General features: G+C 57.6%; 1 protein-coding gene across 6 annotated transcripts in view; it reads right to left on the bottom strand.

The window, feature by feature from the left end:
- The window catches only part of ZNF236 (zinc finger protein 236), a 116111-nt gene that overhangs the window by 12248 nt on the left and 80342 nt on the right, over positions 1-23521 (bottom strand). For 4 of the 6 annotated variants that reach the window (XM_062201820.1, XM_062201819.1, XM_062201816.1 and 1 more), the window contains 7 exons: positions 22702-23067; positions 21290-21435; positions 20956-21196; positions 20549-20728; positions 11309-11496; positions 5015-5146; positions 162-359 (listed from right to left, as the gene is read on the bottom strand). In XM_062201820.1, the coding sequence (XP_062057804.1) occupies positions 162-359; positions 5015-5146; positions 11309-11496; positions 20549-20728; positions 20956-21196; positions 21290-21435; positions 22702-23067 (1451 nt within the window). Of the gene's footprint in view, positions 1-161; positions 360-5014; positions 5147-11308; positions 11497-12412; positions 12494-20548; positions 20729-20955; positions 21197-21289; positions 21436-22701; positions 23068-23521 lie in introns of those variants that run through there. The other 2 variants (XM_062201817.1, XM_062201821.1) reach the window with 2 other exon arrangements.

The following is a 23521-nucleotide window of genomic DNA, read 5'->3' as shown; positions in this document are numbered from 1 at the left end:
CGGAGGATGCACACCAGAGACGGCTACGACCAAAACCGCGTGGTAAAGGGCTGTGTACCCCAGCCTTCTCGGAAACGCGGGGTGATCTCTCCCTGGGCTCCTGTCTGGGCCAGCAAGGCCGTGAGCCCCGGCGGCGGGAGCCGGCCCCGGGTGAGGGTTACCTTGAGGTGCGTGGCGCGCTTGAAGGCCTTCCTGCACACGACGCAGCCGTGGACGCGCTCCTGGCCGTGCACCTCCCTGCTGTGGTGCGTGAGCACCGCGGCCGACGAGAAGGCGCGGTCACACTCCAGGCACTGGCGCGCCCGGCCCTCCTTCTCAGGCTGGGGGCCCTGGGCCAGGGCGGCTGAGACGTCGGTCACCTAGAGTGGGTCAGAAACGTGGTGACTTGCCTCTCTCAGCATCAGATGAGCACATCCTACACGGCAGCAGACGGCAGGAACACAACAGGCCCACGAAGGTGTGGACACGCTGGCCCGCAGGGCACACATTTCATCATCTCGGTCACATCTAGCCAGGGACACCGGCCGAGGGCTGACCAACCAAGATTTGACAAACGAGTGACGGCCAGAGCCAGACAGACCAGGTGCAGAGTCCAGCGCCAGCACTGCCATCCAGGCCACTGTGGGCCAGAGTGGACCCCACATGCCTGTTCCCGCAGCTGAGAGCTCACAGTGACACGGCCACCAGCCTGCCGGGAGGGGGACCAAATGAGCTCCTGCACACAGCACGTGCCCCCTGGGCGCTGCCGAGCGTGGGCTGGGACAGGAATCCAGCACATACCCTGAGAATGCTCTGCCTGAGGACCACTCCCACCAAGCCGCGCCACACGCCAACCGGCAGCTGCAGAAGGCGCCTCCCTCAACGTGGGAGCCACACTGACCGGGAGGGCTCAGGGCCTCTGCCCGGCTGCCACTGCTTCAGGAGGGGCTGATACTCAGCTGTTCAGCACACAACAGGGCTCAGCTGTGCGACGGAAACTTGTGTGGGGATTAAGGCAACGATGACAAGAAAACTGACAGTGCTTTCTGACACTTTCATTATTCCTAATTTCTCAGCTAACTTTTCATAATCCTGGATACACACTAGAGGGAAATATTTAACTGCAGCAAGATTTCCACCAGGTGCTCAGGCATTAGTAATCTGTGCTGGAATAAAAGAATTGTGTGGGGGAAGAAGGACTGAAATAGAAGAGACACTGTGAGTGTGTGACACGCCCCAGACAGGTGTGTGTACATGCATGTGGGTACGCACACAAACAAAACACGCTTGGACGTGTTCAGGTCGTTACACACAAGGTACTCCCTGTGAACAAAGAGCAAGAGGAAAACATTGCAGTGGTGGTGCACACACTCCTGCACCTGCTGAGACAGAGGCCACGCTGACAGTGTCCATCCGCAGGCACGGTCACCAGCACACAGCACAGACAGCTCACTCACGGCACGCAAGGATTCTACGTGAGGCCCACTCACCGCAATGCTGCTTCTACACACCAACACTTTCCAACAACAGCGAGGCTCCCGGCCTTCGCAGGGACCACGCACACGTGAAAACGCACTGAGGTGCCACTGAGAGGGGGATCCGTTCCAGGTGGGGCTGAGCTGAGCCAGGCAGCCTGCCAGCGTGCCCACACCGGTCTCTTGGATCAGCTTTCGGGGCAGGTCTGCTTGGGCAGGGGCGAGGGGACTTGGCCCTGCCCGCCTCGACCCGCGGCCACAGACACTGAGCTCACCTCAGACGAGGCCCAGCACGTAACCAACCTCCCTCTAACAAGCTGGCTTCTTCCGGAAAACTTCCCTGGAGGCCAGCAGACGGCGACTCCCAGGAAGCCCGAGCGCGACCATCGAGAGCGCCGTTCCTCTGTTCAGACACCCGCGGGTCAACACTGCTGTCTCACAGGCAACCCATCTCGAGGGTCTCACTTACCTCTGGACCTGCTTCCCTGTGCACAAAAACAGGTACTGCCACAGACATCGCACACCGAGAGGTGCCCGGGGGCGGAGGGGCAGAGGGGCTTCATCTGGCTCAGTGGGTGACACCACTGCTTGGGACACGTGCGTCTCCTGTGGGAGTGCCTGGGGACACGTGCGTCTCCTGTGGGAGTGCCTGGGGACACGTGCATCTCCTGTGGGAGCGCCTGGGGACACGTGCACCTCCTGTGGGAGCGCCTGGGGACACGTGCATCTCCTGTGGGAGCGCCTGGGGACACGTGCACCTCCTGTGGGAGCGCCTGGGGACACGTGCACCTCCTGTGGGAGCGCCTGGGGACACGTGCACCTCCTGTGGGAGCGCCTGGGGACACGTGCGTCTCCTGTGGGAGTGCCTGGGGACACGTGCGTCTCCTGTGGGAGTGCCTGGGGACACGTGCGTCTCCTGTGGGAGTGCCTGGGGACACGTGCGTCTCCTGTGGGAGTGCCTGGGGACACGTGCGTCTCCTGTGGGAGTGCCTGGGGACACGTGCGTCTCCTGTGGGAGTGCCTGGGGACACGTGCGTCTCCTGTGGGAGTGCCTGGGGACACGTGCGTCTCCTGTGGGAGTGCCTGGGGACACGTGCGTCTCCTGTGGGAGTGCCTGGGGACACGTGCGTCTCCTGTGGGAGTGCCTGGGGACACGTGCGTCTCCTGTGGGAGTGCCTGGGGACACGTGCGTCTCCTGTGGGAGTGCCTGGGGACACGTGCATCTCCTGTGGGAGTGCCTGGGATCCAATCCGGCCACTGGCGTGCACGCTGGAAGGCGGGGCTGGCTCGAGTGCTCAGGGTCCCTGCCCCCATGCGGGAGACCTGGATGGAGGAGTTCGAGTGCTCAGGGTCCCTGCCACCATGCGGGGGACCTGGATGGAGGAGTTCGAGTGCTCAGGGTCCCTGCCCCCATGTGGGGACCTGGATGGAGGAGCTCGAGTGCTCAGGGTCCCTGCCCCCGTGTGGGGGACCCGGATGGAGGAGCTCGAGTGCTCAGGGTCCCTGCCCCCGTGTGGGGGACCCGGATGGAGGAGCTCGAGTGCTCAGGGTCCCTGCCCCCGTGTGGGGGACCCGGATGGAGGAGCTCGAGTGCTCAGGGTCCCTGCCCCCATGTGGGGGACCCGGATGGAGGAGCTCGAGTGCTCAGGGTCCCTGCCCCCGTGTGGGGGACCCGGATGGAGGAGCTCGAGTGCTCAGGGTCCCTGCCCCCGTGTGGGGGACCCGGATGGAGGAGCTCGAGTGCTCAGGGTCCCTGCCCCCGTGTGGGGGACCCGGATGGAGGAGCTCGAGTGCTCAGGGTCCCTGCCCCCGTGTGGGGGACCGGGATGGAGGAGCTCGAGTGCTCAGGGTCCCTGCCCCCGTGTGGAGACCCGGATGGAGGAGCTCCAGGCTCCCGGATTTGGTCTGGCCCAGCCCTAGCCATTATGCGCATGTGGGAAGTGGATCTGCAATGGAGGATCCTTCTTTCTCTTTCTCCCTTTCTGGACCCCGCTTTTTAAATAAATAAACTGCAGAAGTGTCTAGGGGGGCTGCCACTGTGGCATGGTGGGTTAAGCCGCCATCTGCAGTGTCCACATCCCATATGGACACCCCTTCAGATCCTGACTGCTCCACTTCTGATCCAGTTCCCTACTGAGGTCCCTCAGAAAGCAGTGGGAGACGGTCCAAGTCCTTGGGCCCCTGCACCCACGTGGGAGACCCTGAGGAAGCTCCTGGCTCCTGGCTTCCAATCAGCCCTGGCCATTGCAGCAGAGACTGGCTGTGGAGGCGGCTCTTGACAGCCCTTTCCCAACACACACACGTCTACACCGCAGTCTCACTCAGCATGGGTTTGTCTTCAGAACCTGGGATGGAAAGGCAAGGCGAGCGAGACGCCAGCATGACAGCGCTGTGCCAGGACCTGCACCCAGGGCCAGGAGCTTGCTGTGTCCTGTCTCTCTGTCTCTCTGACCTGTCCCTGGGGTGGCCATCAGGAGACACCTCGTCTTAAGCATGGGATGGCACACTGCCGGAGGGCTGTCTACGGCCCCAGGCAGTGAACATGGAGTCAGGAGGCGCACAGCACCACGGGCCGGAGCCAGGGCGCAGCAGGGGCTAGAAGGGACTGAGCTGAGGCCAACCCGGGCCCAGAAGCTTTAGTTGGCTCCAGCTTCCAGGAGCACGGGAAGAGCAGGCAGCGACCGGAAGCTGTCGTTCTAGCGCGACAGAGCAACACAGACAGCACCTCGCAGGGCTTCCCCGGCCGCTTCCTCCCTGCCGGCTCAGACTGTGTGCTCTGTGGCTCTGCTAGCCAGCACTCGATGGCTGTCAGGCGGAGGCTGTCCCTGGCCTGAGAACATTCAGGCTCACTTGGGCACGGGAATCCTCGACGAACTGACTCCTCTAGCTGCACTAAGCTGAATGCTGAAATCACAGCTTAGAAGACAGCATGGCCGTTTGGCTCGCTGGTTTGGTACACCCAGGCAGCAGGTAAGGTGTGTGCCTGCACTGCGCCAGGAGCACTCAGACACAGGACTGGGCAGCTGCACTCCTCAGGCATGACCACAGCCACCTCGAGGCCACGGCTGCTTCCATCTGCCCCAGGCTGCGCAGCCGGCTCACAGGCCTGCGTGCTCCAAAACTGGTCTGCACCTGGCCGGCCCCTGGGACACGAGCCACAGGCCCTGCACTTCCTGCCGGGCCGCAGTGTCTAACACAGGAACTCACTCCAGAGCGCCCGTGTGGACGCCAGGGATCCAGCTACCTGAGTCATCCCCTGCTGCTCCCGGGTCTGCAAGGCAGGAAGCTGGGGCCCCTACAGTGACACTCCGGCAGGGATGCGGGCATCCACGAAGACCCTAACAGCTGGGTCTTGCCTGCCCACTAGTTTAGTGGTAATAAAACCTCAGCCCCAAGAATCATGGCATGAAACAATGCGATCTTGTAGCTGTCACCACAGGATTCGGCCATGGGACACGTCCCTAGAGGTTGGCCCCAGCTGCCCAGGCCACCCTTGGCCATGACCCTGCACCACCACCCCTTCCAAAGCTGTAGGTGCATGGACAAAGAATATACCGCACCTGGTAGGCCACTTCTTCACAGGGGGCAGCTGCCGACTGCGGGGTGTGGCTCACTAGGATGACCTGTGGGGAGCCCGCGCCTCCTTGGCTGGCCAGGGAGGGGTCCGTGAGCAACGCCGGGAACTGCTGGCCCTGGAAAAGACAATTCCGGTTTTCATACACTGCACAACAGCCATGCAAATGGTGATTTTTATGACGTGTTATGAGGCAGCCAGTTTGGAAAACAAGCTGGTAGAATCACCATCTAGCTCAGCACCCCAGAGACGTGCCCATGCCCACTGGGAAGTGGCGCACACAGCGTTGTCCACTGCAGCAAGAATTGGAAACCGCCTAACGTCCAGCAAGTGCTGGATGCATCGGAAGGGGGGCGCACACAGGACCGGGCGTCGCGGTCTGGACAAGGGTTGGGGGGCGGGGATTACAAGGGGGGCGCACACAGGACCGGGCGTCGCGGTCTGGACAAGGGTAGAGGGGCGGGGACTACAGTGGGGCGCACACAGGACCGGGTGTCGCGGTCTAGACAAGGAGAGAAGGGCGGGGACTACAAGGGGGGCGCACACAGGACCGGGCGTCGCGGTCTGGACAAGGGTTGAGGGGCGGGGACTACAAGGGGGGCGCACACAGGACCGGGCGTCGCGGTCTGGACAAGGGTAGAGGGGCGGGGACTACAGTTTTTGGGCGCACACAGGACCGGGTGTCGCGGTCTAGACAAGGAGAGAAGGGCGGGGACTACAAGGGGGGCGCACACAGGACCGGGCGTCGCGGTCTGGACAAGGAGAGAAGGGCGGGGACTACAAGGGGGGCGCACACAGGACCGGGCGTCGCGGTCTGGACAAGGGTAGAGGGGCGGGGACTACAGTTTTTGGGCGCACACAGGACCGGGTGTCGCGGTCTAGACAAGGAGAGAAGGGCGGGGACTACAAGGGGGGCGCACACAGGACCGGGCGTCGCGGTCTGGACAAGGAGAGAAGGGCAGGGACTACAAGGGGGGCGCACACAGGACCGGGTGTCACGGTCTGGACAAGGGTTGGGGGGCGGGGACTACAAGGGGGGCGCACACAGGACCGGGTGTCGCGGTCTAGACAAGGAGAGAAGGGCGGGGATTACAAGGGGGGCGCACACAGGACCGGGTGTCGCGGTCTAGACAAGGAGAGAAGGGCGGGGAATACAAGGGGGGCGCACACAGGACCGGGCTTCGCGGTCTGGACAAGGGTAGAGGGGCGGGGACTACAGTGGGGTGCACACAGGACCGGGCATCGCGGTCTAGACAAGGAGAGAAGGGCGGGGACTACAAGGGGGGCGCACACAGGACCGGGCGTCGCGGTCTGGACAAGGAGAGAAGGGCGGGGACTACAAGGGGGGCGCACACAGGACCGGGCGTCGCGGTCTGGACAAGGGTTGGGGGGCGGGGATTACAAGGGGGGCGCACACAGGACCGGGCGTCGCGGTCTGGACAAGGGTAGAGGGGTGGGGACTACAGTGGGGCGCACACAGGACCGGGTGTCGCGGTCTGGACAAGGGTAGAGGGGCGGGGACTACAGTGGGGCGCACACAGGACCTGGCGTCGCGGTCTGGACAAGGAGAGAAGGGCGGGGACTACAAGGGGGGCGCACACAGGACCGGGCGTCGCGGTCTGGACAAGGGTTGGGGGGCGGGGATTACAAGGGGGGCGCACACAGGACCGGGCGTCGCGGTCTAGACAAGGAGAGAAGGGCGGGGACTACAGTGGGGCGCACACAGGACCGGGTGTCGCGGTCTGGACAAGGAGAGAAGGGCGGGGACTACAGTGGGGCGCACACAGGACCAGGTGTCGCGGTCTGGACAAGGGTTGAGGGGCGGGGATTACAGTGGGGCGCACACAGGACCGGGTGTCGCGGTCTGGACAAGGAGAGAAGGGCGGGGACTACAGTGGGGCGCACACAGGACCAGGTGTCGCGGTCTGGACAAGGGTTGAGGGGCGGGGATTACAGTGGGGCGCACACAGGACCGGGTGTCGCGGTCTGGACAAGGAGAGAAGGGCGGGGACTACAAGGGGGGCGCACACAGGACCGGGCGTCGCGGTCTGGACAAGGAGAGAAGGGCGGGGACTACAGTGGGGCGCACACAGGACCGGGCGTCGCGGTCTGGACAAGGAGAGAAGGGCGGGGACTACAGTGGGGCGCACACAGGACCGGGTGTTGCGGTCTGGACAAGGGTTGAGGGGCGGGGATTACAGTGGGGCGCACACAGGACCGGGTGTCGCGGTCTGGACAAGGAGAGAAGGGCGGGGACACGCTGCAGCATGGGGGAGCCTCGGCAACAGCAGGGACACAGAGATGGCCAGCCACACCACTCCACTCACATGCAGACCCACGGAAGACACGAGTGTTTAACACCTGTGACTTGCAGAGGATGGACGCTGTGGCTCAAAAGAAAGCAAGCCCTGAACAGCAGGGCTGGCCGCCCTGCTCACGTTACCTGACATTGCCAACTGCGGTAAAACACTCCACAGCAAACTGACCTTTCATGGACACCCAAGAAAACCATACTCAGAAGCCCAAATAGCAAGTTTGCAATGGCTTCCCCAGGTCAATCATCTGTAATGAGCTTAATAAAATGTAAGAATACAGATGACATAACTCCCTTCATCTATAAGGAAACTACTCTTCCTGGATGTCAGAGTAAAACTGAAGATCACCTTGTCCTGCGGAGCAGGCTTCCCAAGGTGCATGCCCGCACCTGCTCACAGAACACAGACACACAGGCCCTCCCACCTCACGACTGTGCGCAGCTCGGGGAGACGGAGTCCTCTCAAGCGTGCCACTGAGAAAGAAACTTTACCGCCCGCTGCCGCCCTCGGCACTGTCCCTCCAAGTCATTTTCATGTCAGTATGTTTCAAATCACTGCACTTCAGCTTCCACTTCAACAAATCATATTTCAAAATAAAATAACTGTTTCTGGATTAGAATTATCACCCACCCAGAATAATATTCTCCTATAATTGGGCCCTTTTCAAATTTAAATCAGGATTAATTATGGATTTATAAAAATGTATTTGTTTCAAAATTTCGGCTTTTATGGGCTCAACTTTGCCCATAATTAAACTACTTAACAAAAGCACTTGAGGCCAATTTTCAGGACTGGCGTTGTGCTGCAGCAGGTACGGCCACCGTCTACAAGGCAGCACCCCATAAGGGTGCTGGTTTGTGTTCCGGCTGCTCCACTCACAAGCCAGCTCCCTGCCAAGGGTCTCGGAAAGCAGTGGAAGACGGCCCACGTGTTTGGGCCCCTGCACCCACATGAGAGACCCGGAAGAAGCTCCGAGCTCCTGGCTGCTGTGTGGCTCAGCCCCAGCCGTTCTGGGGAAGTGAGCCAAAGGACAGGAGATCTCTCTTTTTCTTTCAAGTAAATAAATAAATCTTTTTTTTAAAAAAAAGACCAATTTTCTTTTCTTCTACAACTATTTTCTAAGACGTCACAATGATACAACCCCCCAAATATATATAATAAATAATAAGCATCTGTTCTTTTCATTTCTTTATAAATTTACAATAATTTAAATGTTTACTTTGTAGTCGTTTTCCTTTAGGGAGGTCTTAGTATTTTTCATGAATCTGCATGAAATTTTAACTGCAGGAAAATGCTGAATTACCGGATTTCTCTATGTCTGCTCCTCTTTCCACGCTGTTAGCTTTCTTCAAATTCAAGAAGCACAAGTAATTTTAAGAACTCACATTAAGCCATTCCATATTCATCTCCTGACCTATACCGATTTCCACATTAATCATTAGAAACTGGCTAACTTCTCATCACCAGCTTCTGATGTTCAGGTCTAATGTTTATCATTATCAACTACAATACCCACAGACATTTTCTTGTACGTTCATTAGTCTCTTGAGAACAGTGATGAGTTAATTTGTACCAGGATTCATTATATTTAGAAAATACCACTCGCAAGGTCAAGAAAAGTTTGATCTGGCTTTCCCAGGTTTTCAGAGGATTGAATCAGCGCAGGACCAACGGTTCTCAGCCAGCAGCAGAGATTCAGAAAAAGCCACTCATTTCTTTTTTTTTTTTTTTTTTTTGACAGGCAGAGTTAGACAGTGAGAGAGAGAGAGAGAGACAGAGAGAAAGGTCTTCCTTTTTGCCATTGGTTCACCCTCCAATGGCCGCTGCGGCCGGCGCATCTCACTGATCCGAGGCCAGGAGCCAGGTACTTCTCCCGGTCTCCCATGCGGGTCCAGGGCCCAAGCACTTGGGCCATCCTCCACTGCTTTCCCGGGCCACAGCAGAGAGCTGGCCTGGAAGAGGGGCAACCGGGATAGAATCCGGTGCCCCATCTGGGACTAGAACCCGGTGTGCCGGCGCCGCAAGGTGGAGGATTAGCCTGTTAAGCCGCGGCGCCGGCCAGAAAAAGCCACTCATTTGTGCTGGGAATTTTTAACCACTTTTTGGACAAGGTAGGCTAACGTGCCAATTTGATTTTTAAAATTTTGCACTTGAGAATTTAAAAAGTACAGAAAAGAATAGTTGGGACTGCCTGTCACCTGTCCCCACCTGCTGCTCAGCCTGCACAGAGCCAGCCCCAGTGCGTCACGGGCACCTAACACTTCACTCTGGAGTCTTCCCTGGGGCTTCCCAGGGCAGCCCGCACCTGTGAGCAAGGCCAGCCAGACCCTGGGCCACAGCACACCCCACCCATGACGCTCAGTCACTCACACTCCAGCAGCACGATCCGACACGCAGACAGCACCGCTCAGTCACTGGTTCCATGGCTCTCTGGACTCCCCTGAGCAAACTGCAGCTTTGCCCCCAAAGGTTAATCAAAGGCACTTAATTTGACTCAAGTTCACATTTTTGGTTATTTTTACCCCTTGACGACTTTCCTGACGGCCAGTTAACAGTGCACGGTGGGGAATACAGAGGGGACCAAGAGCAGACTGCTGTGTGTGACCAGAGGCCCTGGCCCCCAGCTGCCCACAGCCCCCAGGTCTGAACCAGAGACATCGCATGACCATGCCCAGCTCTAGACAGAAACACAGCAGCACGACCGCCAAGGAAAAGGGGGAGGAAGCAGTGAGCTCTGAGAGTGAGAGGCGCCCCGCCCAGCGTGGCGTCACCGTGGGGAATTCTGTACATGGCCGCCCCACCACAGGACAGTCGAGCTCCTGCACCCAGACACACCTGCCCTCTACACCTAAGACGACTGCTTCTACTCCACCACTTCTAAGTGGAATAACACACAAGAAAACGCTGCTAGGATATGTAAGCAGGCACCCCCGGGCCAAACCGGGCAGGCATTCTATTGCACAGAACACACCAGACGTGGCTTCCTGGGCCCACACAGGCTTGTCCTGGGCTGGCCCAGCAGCTTCCGTGGAAGAAACGTGGCGGGTTGGGACAGGAGGAGAGGAGGCTGATCACCCAGATGCTACTGAGCCAGAGGGGAAGCCACCGTGTCCACAGGCATGGGTCCCAGGCTGGCGGCCGGCCTGTCATGCCGGGACAGGGCTGTGCTGGGGACATCTTGGTGAGGGCCTGGGGAAGGCCTGCTTGCCTCGGGTGTGAGCGTCCTGCCACCGTCCCGACGGAAAGGTCTTTCTGGCCACTGTTCCGGGGCAGAGCCTGAGCTTCAGGGAGGTGCCCCACAGGGACGGGCACCAGCCTTGCTCTGGTCGCTGGAGTCGTTACCATTCTCTGATACAGTGAGCCCAGAAGGCCGAGAAGTGAGCTGTAAAGGGCCCAGCTTCCCCGCACGACGGCGGCCAGGTTCAGCCGCGGTCGCCAGTGTCCTCCCGGCACCGCGTTTCACGGCCAGATGTCCTTTAGTCCTTCATCATCATGGCTTGGCTGGCCAAACTCTGAGGAGGTGCATGGCGTCTGAGCTCAAGGCATCGTGTCCGAATATAGCGGCCTTGGATCCCATCCAACCCTAGGGTTGGAGTGACAGAGCGGAGCCCCGGGAGCTGTCAGACAGAGGGGCCATGTTCACGACAGAACGGGGAGCAGGCACGGCCCGTGCGGGGGTGTACTTGCCTCCGAGGAGGGGAGGCTGGTGTCTGTATGTGAGAACAGAGGTCCCTGCGGCTCTGTGATGGCTGGTGGTTTCTCTTTAGCTCTATCTTCTACACTTTTCCATACTGACTGAGCCCTTTTTTTCCCCTTTAAACATGTTTTTTTAAGCCGGAAAAGAGAATACTTCCATCACGAAAATCAGTGTTCAGAAGATACACTTAGGAGAGTAAATGCAGACTGCGTGCAGAGGCCGCTCTGAGAGGTCCGTGGCCGCCGTCAGCACGCTCCAGGGTACCCACCTGAGAGGTGATGTTGAGCGTCACGGTGTCCAGGCCTCCTGACAGCATGCCCTGAGTGTCCGCCAAGGTCAGCGTCACGCTGGCGTCTCCCCCCACGCCTGACGAAGACATGACCAGGTTCTGAGTCGACATGGCTGACGGGGACATGGGTGTTGACGAAGGCAGGCTCCCGCTCGCAGGATTCAGCTCTACGAAAGAGGCCAGACAGCTTGTCAGCGGGAAAGCTGAGCGAGGCCGGCTGTCAGCGCAGGGAGGAGAGCGCCAGCTCCCCTCACCAGGCAGCACCCTACAGCGGCTGGCACTTGTGCCAGAGGCGTCAAGGAAACCACAGACCTCTCACTCCAATAACCTGACAAGGCTGCTCTTCCGAGTGAGTCCGCACCGAGAAAAGCCAGCGAAAGGAGCGCGCAGGCGCGGCCCTGCAGTCCCAGTCCTGGCTCCTGCTGCAGCACCAGCACTCAGGAGCTCCGGCCGAACGAAGCACTGAGTGAGCAACGACGGTGCAAGCTGAACGGACAGATCCGACCACCTCTGCTCACCGCCTCACGCCATCCCCTGCGCGTCTACTTACTCGGAACACAGGCCACCAAAAGAAGCCGCACGTATCTTTATCATCAACTTATCCTGCGTGACATCTTCATTTCCTCAGGAAATGGCAACAAAACCTTTAGCCACTCCCCCTCTGCAGCCAACGGTGAGGAAGGAAGAATGGGCAAAGACAGGCCTCTCCCGCAGCTGGACAGACACCGCGCACCTTCTTGGACACGGAGGAGCCAAGGGCCCTCAGAGTCCTGGGGCGGGTGGCGGCAGCAGCAGCTCTCCAGCTGTGGCTGGTGGGCGTGAGCACGCACGTAGGGAGGCGCACCCCGCCACCCTGTCCATCGGCCCACTCGGCCACAAACAGGCACCAATCAGCCACTCACAGCAGCCCCTGGGCTAGGGGCTAAGGACACCAAGACAATCAATGAAAGATAAGCAGAAAGGCTGTTCCCTAACTAAATTTCCAAACAAAACCAAGTCAACCTCTGAGCGCCTTCTGTGACCTGGGCACAGTGGCTGGGAGCCTCCCCTGGGAACGGGGCCAGCAGGGAACTGGTTACTTACTTGAACTGGAGCTCTCCAACTACAAGGCCTCCACAGATCCACACTCTTGGAGTCCCACACTGTGCTGCACACACCTGGAACCTTCAAAAGCAGTATAACCATTAGGAGGCTGGGGCTCCGCAGAAACCACGCCAGCTCCCTCCCGCCTGCCCGGGCGCCCCGCACAGAGCTGAATCCTCAGGCACGCGGGGCAGGAGGGGGAGTGTGGATGTGTGGAGGACGCCTGTACGCCTGAGCACTCCAGTTACCAGCAACCCGCGCTCCCGCCACGTTTCCTGGCTCCTGCAACCCACACGCAACAGGACTGGACCAAGACAGGAAGGGTGCTGCACGATGCGGGTCACCAGGAGGGCCGGGTGGGGGCTGGCCCAGCGCGGGGAAGCCATTCCTGAGTCCTACCAGGGTCACACGGGAAGGAAAAAGGCAAGGCTGAGACAACTCACGCTGCTCAGCCAGCAAGGAGGCCGGCCCTCACCCTAACCTCAGCAGTGGAAGGCCCCAGCAGAGCAGCCCCTGCGACTTCTCAGGGTCACTAATGCATCCAAAGGCTGCAGGGCGGTGCAGCAGGGGAGGGCCTCAGAGGGACAGAAGCCTCTGTTCATCAATCAATCCCGATGCCAAGTGCAGGGAAGCTGAACAACCACACAGAGGGTCAACTCCGAGGGCGAACCTCTGGGTCTCAGTTCAAGAGTCTGTCCAGATACCAGAGCAAGGAGAAACAGCCTCAAATGGGCTGAAAGGAATACAAGACTACATAGGAAAACATGGAAATGTTCTTGAGCATAAAATTAACTGATTTTACAAGTCACAAAAAGCTCCTAATTACATATTTCTTAAAAGCTCTAGAAGTCATAATACAAAACAAACAAACAAACAAACAATTTATTTAAGGGGTAGAGAGTCAGGAGGAGAAAGGAGAGGAGGCCAGGTCCCCTGGGTGCTGGCTTGAATTCTGGCTGCTCCACTTCTGTTGCAGGTCCCTGCTAATGGCCTGCAAAGAGCAGCGAGGGTGCCCCAGGTGCCTGGGCCCTTGCCACTCATGCGGGAGATCTGGAGGAAGCTCCTGGCTTTGGCCTGGTCCAGCCCTGTCCATTACAGCCATCTGGGGAATGAACTAGTGGATGGAAGATTCCCTCTCTCTCTTCCTCTGTATCTGTAACTCTTTCAAAACCAAAAATAAATAAATAAATCTAAAAAAACAAACAGACACACAGAGAGAAACGTCCTCAGCTGACGTCACCACTGACAAGTCTAGCAGCAGGCAGCGGCCCAGCAGTGGAGGCTGTGCCGACCGTTGGTGGGAGGCTGACACTCACCGGCTAAGGACCCCAGGCCTGAGTCCCCGGGCTCCACAGCAGCTTCCAGCTCCTAACTCCGGCCTCCTACTGGTGCATACCCCAGAAGACAGTGGTCAGAGCTCAAGGAACCAAGTTCCTGTCACCCACATGGAGACCTGGACTGAGTTCCCAGCTCCCGGCTCCAGCCCAAGTCCAGCCTCAACCACTATGGGCATCTGGGAAAAACATCAGCAGATGGGGGCTCTGTCTCTGATACAAACATAAATGAATACGCACAGATGTAAATAAATAACTGTTTAAAGTCTAAGAGCCTAAAGGAAAGGAAGAAATCCAATCAGCAAAAAGCGCCTGCTTCTGCAAAGAGGAAACAGCACCACTGCCCAAAGGACCCCAAGCCTGAGACGCTGCCGAGAGGCTGTGCTGACCGTCGGGGTGAGGCTGTGCTGGCCGTCGGGGTGAGGCTGTGCTGGCCGTCGGGGTGGGGCTGTGCTGGCCGTCGGGGTGGGGCTGTGCTGGCCGTCGGGGTGGGGCTGTGCTGACCGTCGGGGTGGGGCTGTGCTGGCCGTCGGGGTGGGGCTGACTCTCACCGTCTAACTGGCCGTGTGACAGCACAAGAAGCATGCATCCTCATTCTATGTCACTTCTCAATCCTGTCATAGCATCTACGATTGTGCATTAAGTAACTAGCTGTACCAACCAATGTCTAAGATTACGGGACGCACGCAGGAAACCACATAAACTGAAGCACAGAACTCAGCACGCCGCCCTGGAGATCTGCCACGGGCTCCCTGGCACTGTCCAGCAGTTCCCTGGCAGCCAAGACGGCTGCACTGATGGCCAGTTCTCTCCCCAGCCAAGTGGGGGCTGAATTCCTAACAGCTCCGAGGGTGCAGCCACACGGCCCGGCGCAGGTGCAGGAAAGGCAAGTCTGAACGGCAGGAGGAACTCAGAGCGGGACAGGCGAAGAATCACAGCCGCTAAGGAACTCCAGAGAGAACGACACACGACCACAAAGCAGGCAATGACGCAGGAGACAGTGTCGAGAGCTCATCTAACTTTAGTAGCACGACAGACTCTGAGAGGTCACACACTGTAGACTGAGAACCTGAAGCCTGCAGCTCAAGTCGATTATAGGACAATCGTACAATCCAAGATTCCCTTTAAATGAAAAAAGTAACACACTCATCTCAAATTAGAAAGTAAAGGATTAGCTCCTATGATACGGCTTTACACATCCTCCAAATAAAACAAACTGAAAATGCAGGGCACAGGCCAGCTCACAGCGGGGTACGTGGGGGTCAGAGGTCAGCTCACAGGGGAGCACATGGAGGTCAGAGGTCAGCTCACAGTGGAGCATGTGGGGGCACAGCTCAGCTCACAGGGGGGCATAGAGGTCAGAGGTCAGCTCACAGAGGGGTATGTGGGGGGCACCGCTCAGCTCACAGGGAAGCACATGGAGGTCAGAGGTCAGTTCACAGAGGGGTATGTGGGCGCCACCGCTCAGCTCACAGGGAAGCACATGGAGGTCAGAGGTCAGCTCACAGGGGGGTATGTGGGGGGCACCGCTCAGCTCACAGGGAAGCACGTGGAGGTCAGAGGTCAGCTCACAGGGGGGTACATGGGGGGCAGAGGTCAGCTCACAGGGGGCACATGGGGGACAGAGGTCAGCTCACAGACGGGTATGTGGGGGCCACCGCTCAGCTCACAGGGAAGCACATGGAGGTCAGAGGTCAGCTCACAGGGGGGTACATGGGGGGCAGAGGTCAGCTCACAGGGGGCACATGGGGGACAGAGGTCAGCTCACAGAGGGGTATGTGGGGGGCACCGCTCAGCTCACAGGGAAGCACATGGAGGTCAGAGGTCAGCTCACAGGGGGGTATGTGGGGGGCACCGCTCAGCTCACAGGGAAGCACGTGGAGGTCAGAGGTCAGCTCACAGGGGGGTACATGGGGGGCAGAGGTCAGCTCACAGGGGGCACATGGGGGACAGAGGTCAGCTCACAGACGGGTATGTGGGGGCCACCGCTCAGCTCACAGGGAAGCACATGGAGGTCAGAGGTCAGCTCACAGAGGGGTATGTGGGGGGCACTGCTCAGCTCACAGGGAAGCACGTGGAGGTCAGAGGTCAGCTCACAGAGGGGTATGTGGGGGGCACCGCTCAGCTCACAGGGAAGCACGTGGAGGTCAGAGGTCAGCTCACAGGGGGGTACATGGGGGGCAGAGGTCAACTAACAGGGGGCACGCGGCGGGCAGAGGTCAGCTCACAGGGGAGCATGTGGGGGGTACGGCTCAGCTAACAGGGGGACACATGAAGGTCAGAGGTCAGCTCACAGGGGAGCACACAGATGCCACAGCTGAGCTGACCAGGGGCGGTAATGGAGGCAATGTCCCTGAAGAAAAGATCACTGGCTGGAAATCCAGATTTGGAGCCACTTCCATCTGCCCACCTGTGATCAGGCAAGGCTCTTCTTTGTTTTTAATTTTTTTTAATTTATCTGTTTTTTAATTTGTTTATTTAATTTTTTTAACATTTATTTGAAAGACAGAGTTACATAGAGAGGTAGAGCCAGAGAGATAAAGGTCTTCCACCTGCTGGTTCATTCCCCAAATCACCTCAACAGCCAGAGCTGAGCTGTTCCAAAGCCAGAAGCCAGGAGCTTCTTCCGGGTCCCCCACGTGGGTGCAGGGGCCCAAGCACTTGGGCCGTCTTCCACTGCTTTCCCAGGCCACAGCAGAGAGCTGGGTGGGAAGTGGAACAGCCAGGACTCAAACTCGTATCCATATGGGATACCACTGCAGGCCACAGCGCCAGCCCCCTGGCAAGGTTCTTCACTTACCCTTCATACATGAGAAGATGGACAGAGCTCAGGCCTCCTCCCTGCTTCCTCTAAGGGGCCTCCCTCAGACAGGAGAAGCGTCCAGAAGTCCCTGCACAGTCCCAGGGCTGTCCAGGGCTTCCTGAGAAGCCATCAACTGTGTCGCCACGTGACGACGACGTCATGCCTCCCCCTCCACGCCACATGTATCTGTGGAGTCATCAGGAAACGTCCGCCCCCTGGTAGCCACTGTGACCCAGAACACTGTGACAGAGTCCCTACGACTCCCAGCGTGGAGCAGACACATGGCTTCCACCACACAAACCAACAGCTAAATTAGGACGTACACCTGTGAAGTACACAAAACGTTTCCCCCAAACAGATCCAAGGACAGCTCTGTAAGGTACAGAAAAACAAGACACGCTCTCCTCGACACTCCGGTTACTTATAAAACTGAGCTTTGACTCCAGTGTCACATTGCACAGTGCGGCCACGCTGCTTCCTGCACTTTCCTCTATGCTCCCCTGACGCCAGAAGATGCACACTGCAGGGCAACGGCAAGGGCGTGAGAAACGTCCAGTGCTGGGCCAGGAAGGAACGGCTTTGCAAAGTCCCCAAGTGCTAGCTGCATAAATACCAAGTAGCCCACATCAAACACAAGTACAGCCAGGCACTGCGAGAGGTCACTCCGGATGTCTGCATGACTGCCCGACACCCGCCCTGTAGAACTCGCCACCAGGGGTCAGGGGTCAGGGGTCAGGGATGCAGCGTGGCTCCAGAGCGCTGTCAGCTGTTGGATGACCCCAGATGACCCCAGAGAGGATTCGGTACTCTGCATTTGTGCACACTGAGCCTGTGTGCAAACAGCTGGCTCGCTCCCCACGCTGAGGAAGAGCCGAGGACTCCCGGGTCACTCCTCTCGGCAAATCACGAGCTGTGGGCCCGAAGAGCTTCTTGAGGCACTGGACCTTGTTCAGGCGGCACCTGCCGACCGCTACTGTTTGCAGGGGTCCACAGTCTGACGCCCCGCGGAGTCCACTACTTCCACTGGGGCTGTGCTGTGCTAAGATCCTGACCTCGATGGGAATGGACATTGTGGTGTCTGGAAATAACTTTCCACTGTATGTTCCAGCGTGTCTACAAGCACACCACCATCCTCAAAGCTCTCACTTTTAGTAACATTTACAGAGAAGTAGGAACCAGGATGAACTACACTCCCCGAAGTTACATACTGGCACACACTCTACATGCTGTATTAAAATAGATGTGGAGAGTTCTCATTTTTCTCCGTATGTAAGCACTAAAATCATACTTTACTGAATAAAATAAAATATTTCCAAATGCAGTAGGCTGCCAAGTTTGGCGAAAACATGTTGCAATGGATCTAAGGGACATCACGAAAGGGAACAGAAGCCCACCCCCTGACCCCTACTCCTCAGGCTGCCGACAAGGCCCCTGCTTGTCCCCAGCACATGCACTCTGTGGCCATTAGCACGACAGGACATCCTGGGACACCACGTGCCGTTGGTTCCACAGCGGGTATGTGTGGCAACTGGAAATGAACGTGAGAATAAAACGAACTACTGAACTTTTCCTGGAAAGTAAACTGCATGCTTTGGAGAGAGTTCATCAAGACAGACGCTTTACAAATCCAGGGATTTGTCTTGTACAACAGGTGAAGCCCCAGCTTGGACGGCCACACCCATAGTGGAGGGCTGCGACCAAGGCTCGCCTCCGCTTCTGATCTGTGTTTAATGCACCTGGGAGGCAGCGGATGATGGCCTAAGTACTTGGAGTTCCTGACTTGTGGCTTTGGCTTAGCCCAGTCCTGGCTGCTACAAGCATGATGGGAAGTCTCTCTCCTATCTCTCTTCCTTGCTGTGCCACTCTGCCTTTCAAACAAACAAATAAATAAAACAAAAAAACAAACAAAAAAAAAATCCCACTTCCAAATTAGGTGTAAACAAGACAAAAAGATGCCGCACCGCCAAGTGCGTTATGAAGATCCCCATGTCAAGGCCACCGGGAGGAGCCAGAACAGCGAAGGCCGACGCACTATGGGCATGAGCACAGGCAAAGCAAAAAGAAATGCTGTCCTCTGCAGGGAAGATGCACGTGTGAACGACGCGTGGGAGCTGCACAAAGTAGGCAGGTGTCAACTGCTTTACTCCTGCTTTACACAATTCTCCATTAATAACTGGCTACAAGCACCAGTTAGCTGTTATTGTTTGTGGGTAAGATCAACTTGGGGAGGGAAAAGACTGCCATTGCTTTCTACCCAGGGTTTACGTTTTCTCTAAACTGGGACTCATAAGCTGCTGGACATTTGCAAACCTTAACTGAAGTGACAGCTCCACTCTCTGGTGTTCACAGCATTTGTAACTCTGTACACTAATGGGACAAAGACCACCGTAGCACGTGACGGGAAGCCTGCCCAGAGCTTCTGGGAGCTTTCCACAGTCACATGGCTTCCTGCAGCCTCTCCAGAGCACCGGGAGGAGGCGATGAGCAGGGGTCCCAGGGAGAAGCAGCGAACAAGGAACCGCACCCGAGGTTCCCCGACGGAGGTGCAGTCCTGTACCTGGGTAAGCCTTCCGGCCAGTCCTTCCTGGGAGTGGTCACATGCCTCTGCACTCTTCAGTGCTGTGAGCAGAAAGGCGACAAGCGACCAACACCGAGGGCACTCAGGAGGAGCGCAGCACGGCACGCACACCAGGGCCGCATGCGAAACACACACCAGGGCCGCGTGTGAAACGCACACTGCTTCTGAAGGCACGAAGCCTCCTACGCTGCAGGGACTAACAACTAAAAGTTAATGTGGTCAGCAAAGTGGCTTTCTTAAAAATCATTCCCCTATATTTCCAACATTGAAATTCACAGCTCTCCAAGGGGAGGAGGAAGGTCACTGAATTATAGAAAATTCATGGCTAACTTCTGCTGCCTCATCAGGGCATGTCATCCAAAAGTAACGCCCCACCTAAAACATAAACTCTTCAAATTTCTCGCATACTAAAACGAATAAAGACACTCCCTAAAATAAAAGGCTTTTGATTTCTTCTAAATAGCTTTCCTCTCGATTCCACTGTTAATCTGTACAGGCACTGCCCTGAAGAACTAAGACCCTGGACAGACCTCCTGGGTGAAGGGCCGAGGAGTCCGTCCCTCACAAAGAGAAACAGGGCTCTGGCTTCCACTGAGGTGGTCTGGATTTCCAGCAGATGCTTCGATCTCATGGATGGTTAGGAAGCGTAAATGAATTACTATCCAACGCTGATATTTAACAACTGCTACAGTAACACCAGGTACACAGGGAGGGCTGTAACCAAAGTAAGCACTGGTGCTGGGCTAGGAAGAGCTCATAGCTACGGATGGCAAGGGTGACGTGCACAGGAGACAGTCCAGCAACACCGGCTGAGAGCCGCCAGCAGCTCCGGGGACCGCAGCCAAGGTTAAGCAGAACTCAGAAGGCCAGAGTCCGGGACAGGCAGGGATGGCCTTGTGACCGACGCTTGCAGTTGTCAACCACAAGTGAGCTCTACTGCCAAACGGCGCCAGATGCTGTCGCTGACACTCCCCAGCGTTCTCCCAGCTTTACAGCCCTGTGTCATCTGTGTGGATGTGGAAGACACCAGCAGCAGCACGGAGGTGCCTACTGTCCTCGCGCACACGCTGACGCCGCTAAGCGTTCTCCCAGTCGAATGGAACGCAACACTCACGAACTCACATCACCTCCTTGTTGCTAACCAGGACACTTTCACCAGAAGCAGCAAAATCGCTAAGAATAAAACCACAATAATTAAGTCACCCACTCTCCTCAAAATCTGACAGGACAAACCACCATTTCCACCTCCACCACTAGATTTGGATTGCATCACATCACGTCCACTACACTTGGATAGCCCACGTGAATTACACAGCTCACTGAGCACAATCTCCATTACTGCTAAGTGCTATGGGAAGAGGTTCAAATCAGACAGACAGAAGCTGCAGTTGAAAGGCCGTGCAGGACGGTGACTCACTAACCAGAGATCGTCAGCGTGATTTCCTGTGGCGACCCCGAGGAGGACGTGGTGGTGGGCCCAGCAGCCTGCGCCAGGACCTGGCTCAAACTCGAGTTGTTAATGGTCAGGGTGATCTCGTGCGGACCAGTGGAGGTGGACACCAGACCTTGGGAAGCCATCGCCTGAGTGAGGTCTTGAGTTCCTGGTCAAGCAACACAAAGCAAAACAAAACCAAGCTTGAAAACACACATTTCCCCCTTCGATAGGCCAAAATATTTTACTTCAGTCGCTACTTCAAAAAGAGAACGATTCAAAATGAAACAGCAGTCATCTCTATTTACTTCAGGTAGGAAGACGGGTGCAAGGCCACCACACGGTCCTGATACCACCCACGTGACTCAAAGCAAGAGAGAAGCAAACAGCTCGTACCACTGCTGCTGGCGGCCAGCACAGAGTCGTGCTCAGACAGCGTGCCGAGGGTCAGGTTGGCGGACGTCACCGTGGGCTGCAGGGACAGGCCTGAGATGGGCTGGATGACAACGCTGGCGGGCACGGTGCTGTCCCCTGTCTGGACAGAGCTGGTGTGTGGGGCCACGCCAGGCTCCCCCGTGAGCTGCTGAGTCAGCACGCTGCCCTGCTGGAGCGTCTGCTGTAGAATACTCGGATCGATCTGGAAGGCAACACAGATGCTCGTCATGAAGAGGCCGCGCTTCCCCGTGCTCCAGACCACACAAAAGCACGGGGCTGACGGCAGGGGTCCTACCTGCAGTGTGATGTTATTAATGCTGGCAGCATCGATTCCAGAAATCTGAACGTTTGGTCCAACCAAGTGAGCAGCCAACTGCAGCTGGATGCCTTCCAGGGCGCCCAAGCTCCCATCTGTCAAAGACACGGTCAAATCACCTCCAGCTGGGCAGAGAGAGAGAGGGACCGGCTGAGCGTTACCGACATTCTCAGACTGACGTCGCTCCCTACAGGGCGATCTTTACGTCTTTACTGTTTTCACGCTTTCAGAGAGACCAGAGGGGGAAACAGCGAGAAAGATGGACAGCAGAGACACAGTGAGCTCCCGCCGTCGGTTCACTCCCCGATGCCTACCACAGCAAGGGCTGGGCAGGCCGGGCAGGCCAACGTCAGGAGCCAAAACTCGATTCCAACCTCCCACACGGGTGGCAGGAACCCAGTCACCCGAGCCTTCACTCTGTCTCCTAGCATCAAAATTAGCAGGAAACTAAATCAGGAGCCAAAGCCAGGAGTGGCGCCCAGGCCCTCCCATGTAGGATGCAGGCATCATACAGTGTCATAACCTCTAGGCCAAGCACCTGCAGGACAGGAGGACTTTTAAATGAGCAAGTTTCATAGTACTGCAATGTGATCTAATTAAGGACTGTTAATGCATGCTCTGTACTACACATACATGCGCACACACTCATGATCTGATTTAACCATTGCAAAGCAAACTGTAAAAGAGATAACAATATTGCTCATTTTAAACTGTCAGGGGCTGGTGCTGTGGCACAGTAGGTTAAACATCTGCCTCAGGCGCCAGCATCCGATGTGGGTGCCAGCTGCAGTCCCGGCTGCTCCAGCTCTCTGCTATGGCCTGGGAAGGCAGCACAAGATGGCCCAAGTGCTTGGGTCCTGCTCCCATGTGGAAGACCAGGAAGAAGCTCCTGGCTTCAGACTGCCCAGCTTCAGGGGTTGCAGCCATTTGAGGAGCGAATCAGTGGATGCAAGATATCTCTGTCTCCCCCTCAGGCTGTAACTATGCCAAGTAAATAAATAAATTTAGAAAAAAGGTCAGAAAGTGGCCCACTGATGGGCACTATCCAGCACAGTCCCAGAAGACAGCACAAGTCCCAGAGGCAGAAGGCAAGGCCCCTGCGTGGCACCTGATCACTACCAGGAGCTGCCATTGTCATGGGAAGGCCATCGTACACAGGCCCGCAGTGACCCAGCGCTCACAGCAGCAGTCAGGAGCATTTGTCAGCCGCACAGCTCACTACTAAATCCACGAGTGCCAGGTGAGAACCACAGGTGCAAATACATAGACCCCACAGTGAAACAAGGCCAGGGTACCAAAGGCGGCAGCGCGGGAGGCAGAATGGAGCGTGGGGGAAGGGGAGACAGGCGTCCTGCTGTGGGCCGGGCAGGGGTCACGGGCCCAGGGCTCACCTGACACGGAGGCGGGGAGAACGGCCTGGCCCACCAGCCCCTGCTGAAGCAGACTCTGCTCAAGCTGCCCAGTGAGGACAGAGTTGTTCATGATAAACACGCTGGGGTCGGAGGAGGTGGCGCTGAGCAGGCTGACGGGCTGCAGGCCCTCCGAGGAGCCTGGAGCCGCCGGCTTCCGGGCCTTCTTGGGGTCGGGCTTGTAGTGGAACTGCATGTGCGTCTTCCTCCGGCCGGACGTGCGGAAGCGCAGCTCGCAGTGCGGGCACTTGAAGGGCTTGGCTCCCGTGTGCAGGCGCATGTGCACTTTCAGGCTCCCCTTCGTGGAGAACGCGTTGCTGCACACGTGGCAGCTGAAGAGCTTCTGACCTGCGCACAGACAGCCGGGTCAGCGGGGCCAGGACCACCGCCACCTTCAGACGCCCGCCCAGCAGGCCGTGAGGCCGCCAAGGTGCTGAGCCCATGGACACGGGGTTGCAGGGAGAAGCTCTCTCACCCCGGGACGCTATGCATTCCACAGCCCGCAGCCGGCAGGACACCAAGCCCTGACTGGTGGATGCCACTCCCCGGCACAGAAGCTGCCAGGGCGGCCACTCAGTGCACTCGGCACCACCGCCACTTCTGCCTGGTTTGAGAGAGGGCACCCGAGCGTTGCGGCACCTCTCGTTTTCTTTTCCGGACAGTGTACCGGGCCAGCGCTCACTGCAGGGTCCCAGGCCTGTGGCTCACGTGTCCTGTGCCCAGACTGCCAGGTGTCAACAGCTCTGACGCTGCTCTGAACAGCCCTGTACTGGTCCAGGACACAAGAGCCAGGCCTTACTGC

The sequence above is a fragment of the Lepus europaeus genome, chromosome 9, assembly GCF_033115175.1.
Source record: "Lepus europaeus isolate LE1 chromosome 9, mLepTim1.pri, whole genome shotgun sequence".
Lineage (NCBI taxonomy): Eukaryota > Metazoa > Chordata > Mammalia > Lagomorpha > Leporidae > Lepus > Lepus europaeus.
The sequence above is the reverse complement of the archived record's forward strand: the minus strand, read 5'-3'. Positions and strand labels throughout refer to the sequence as shown.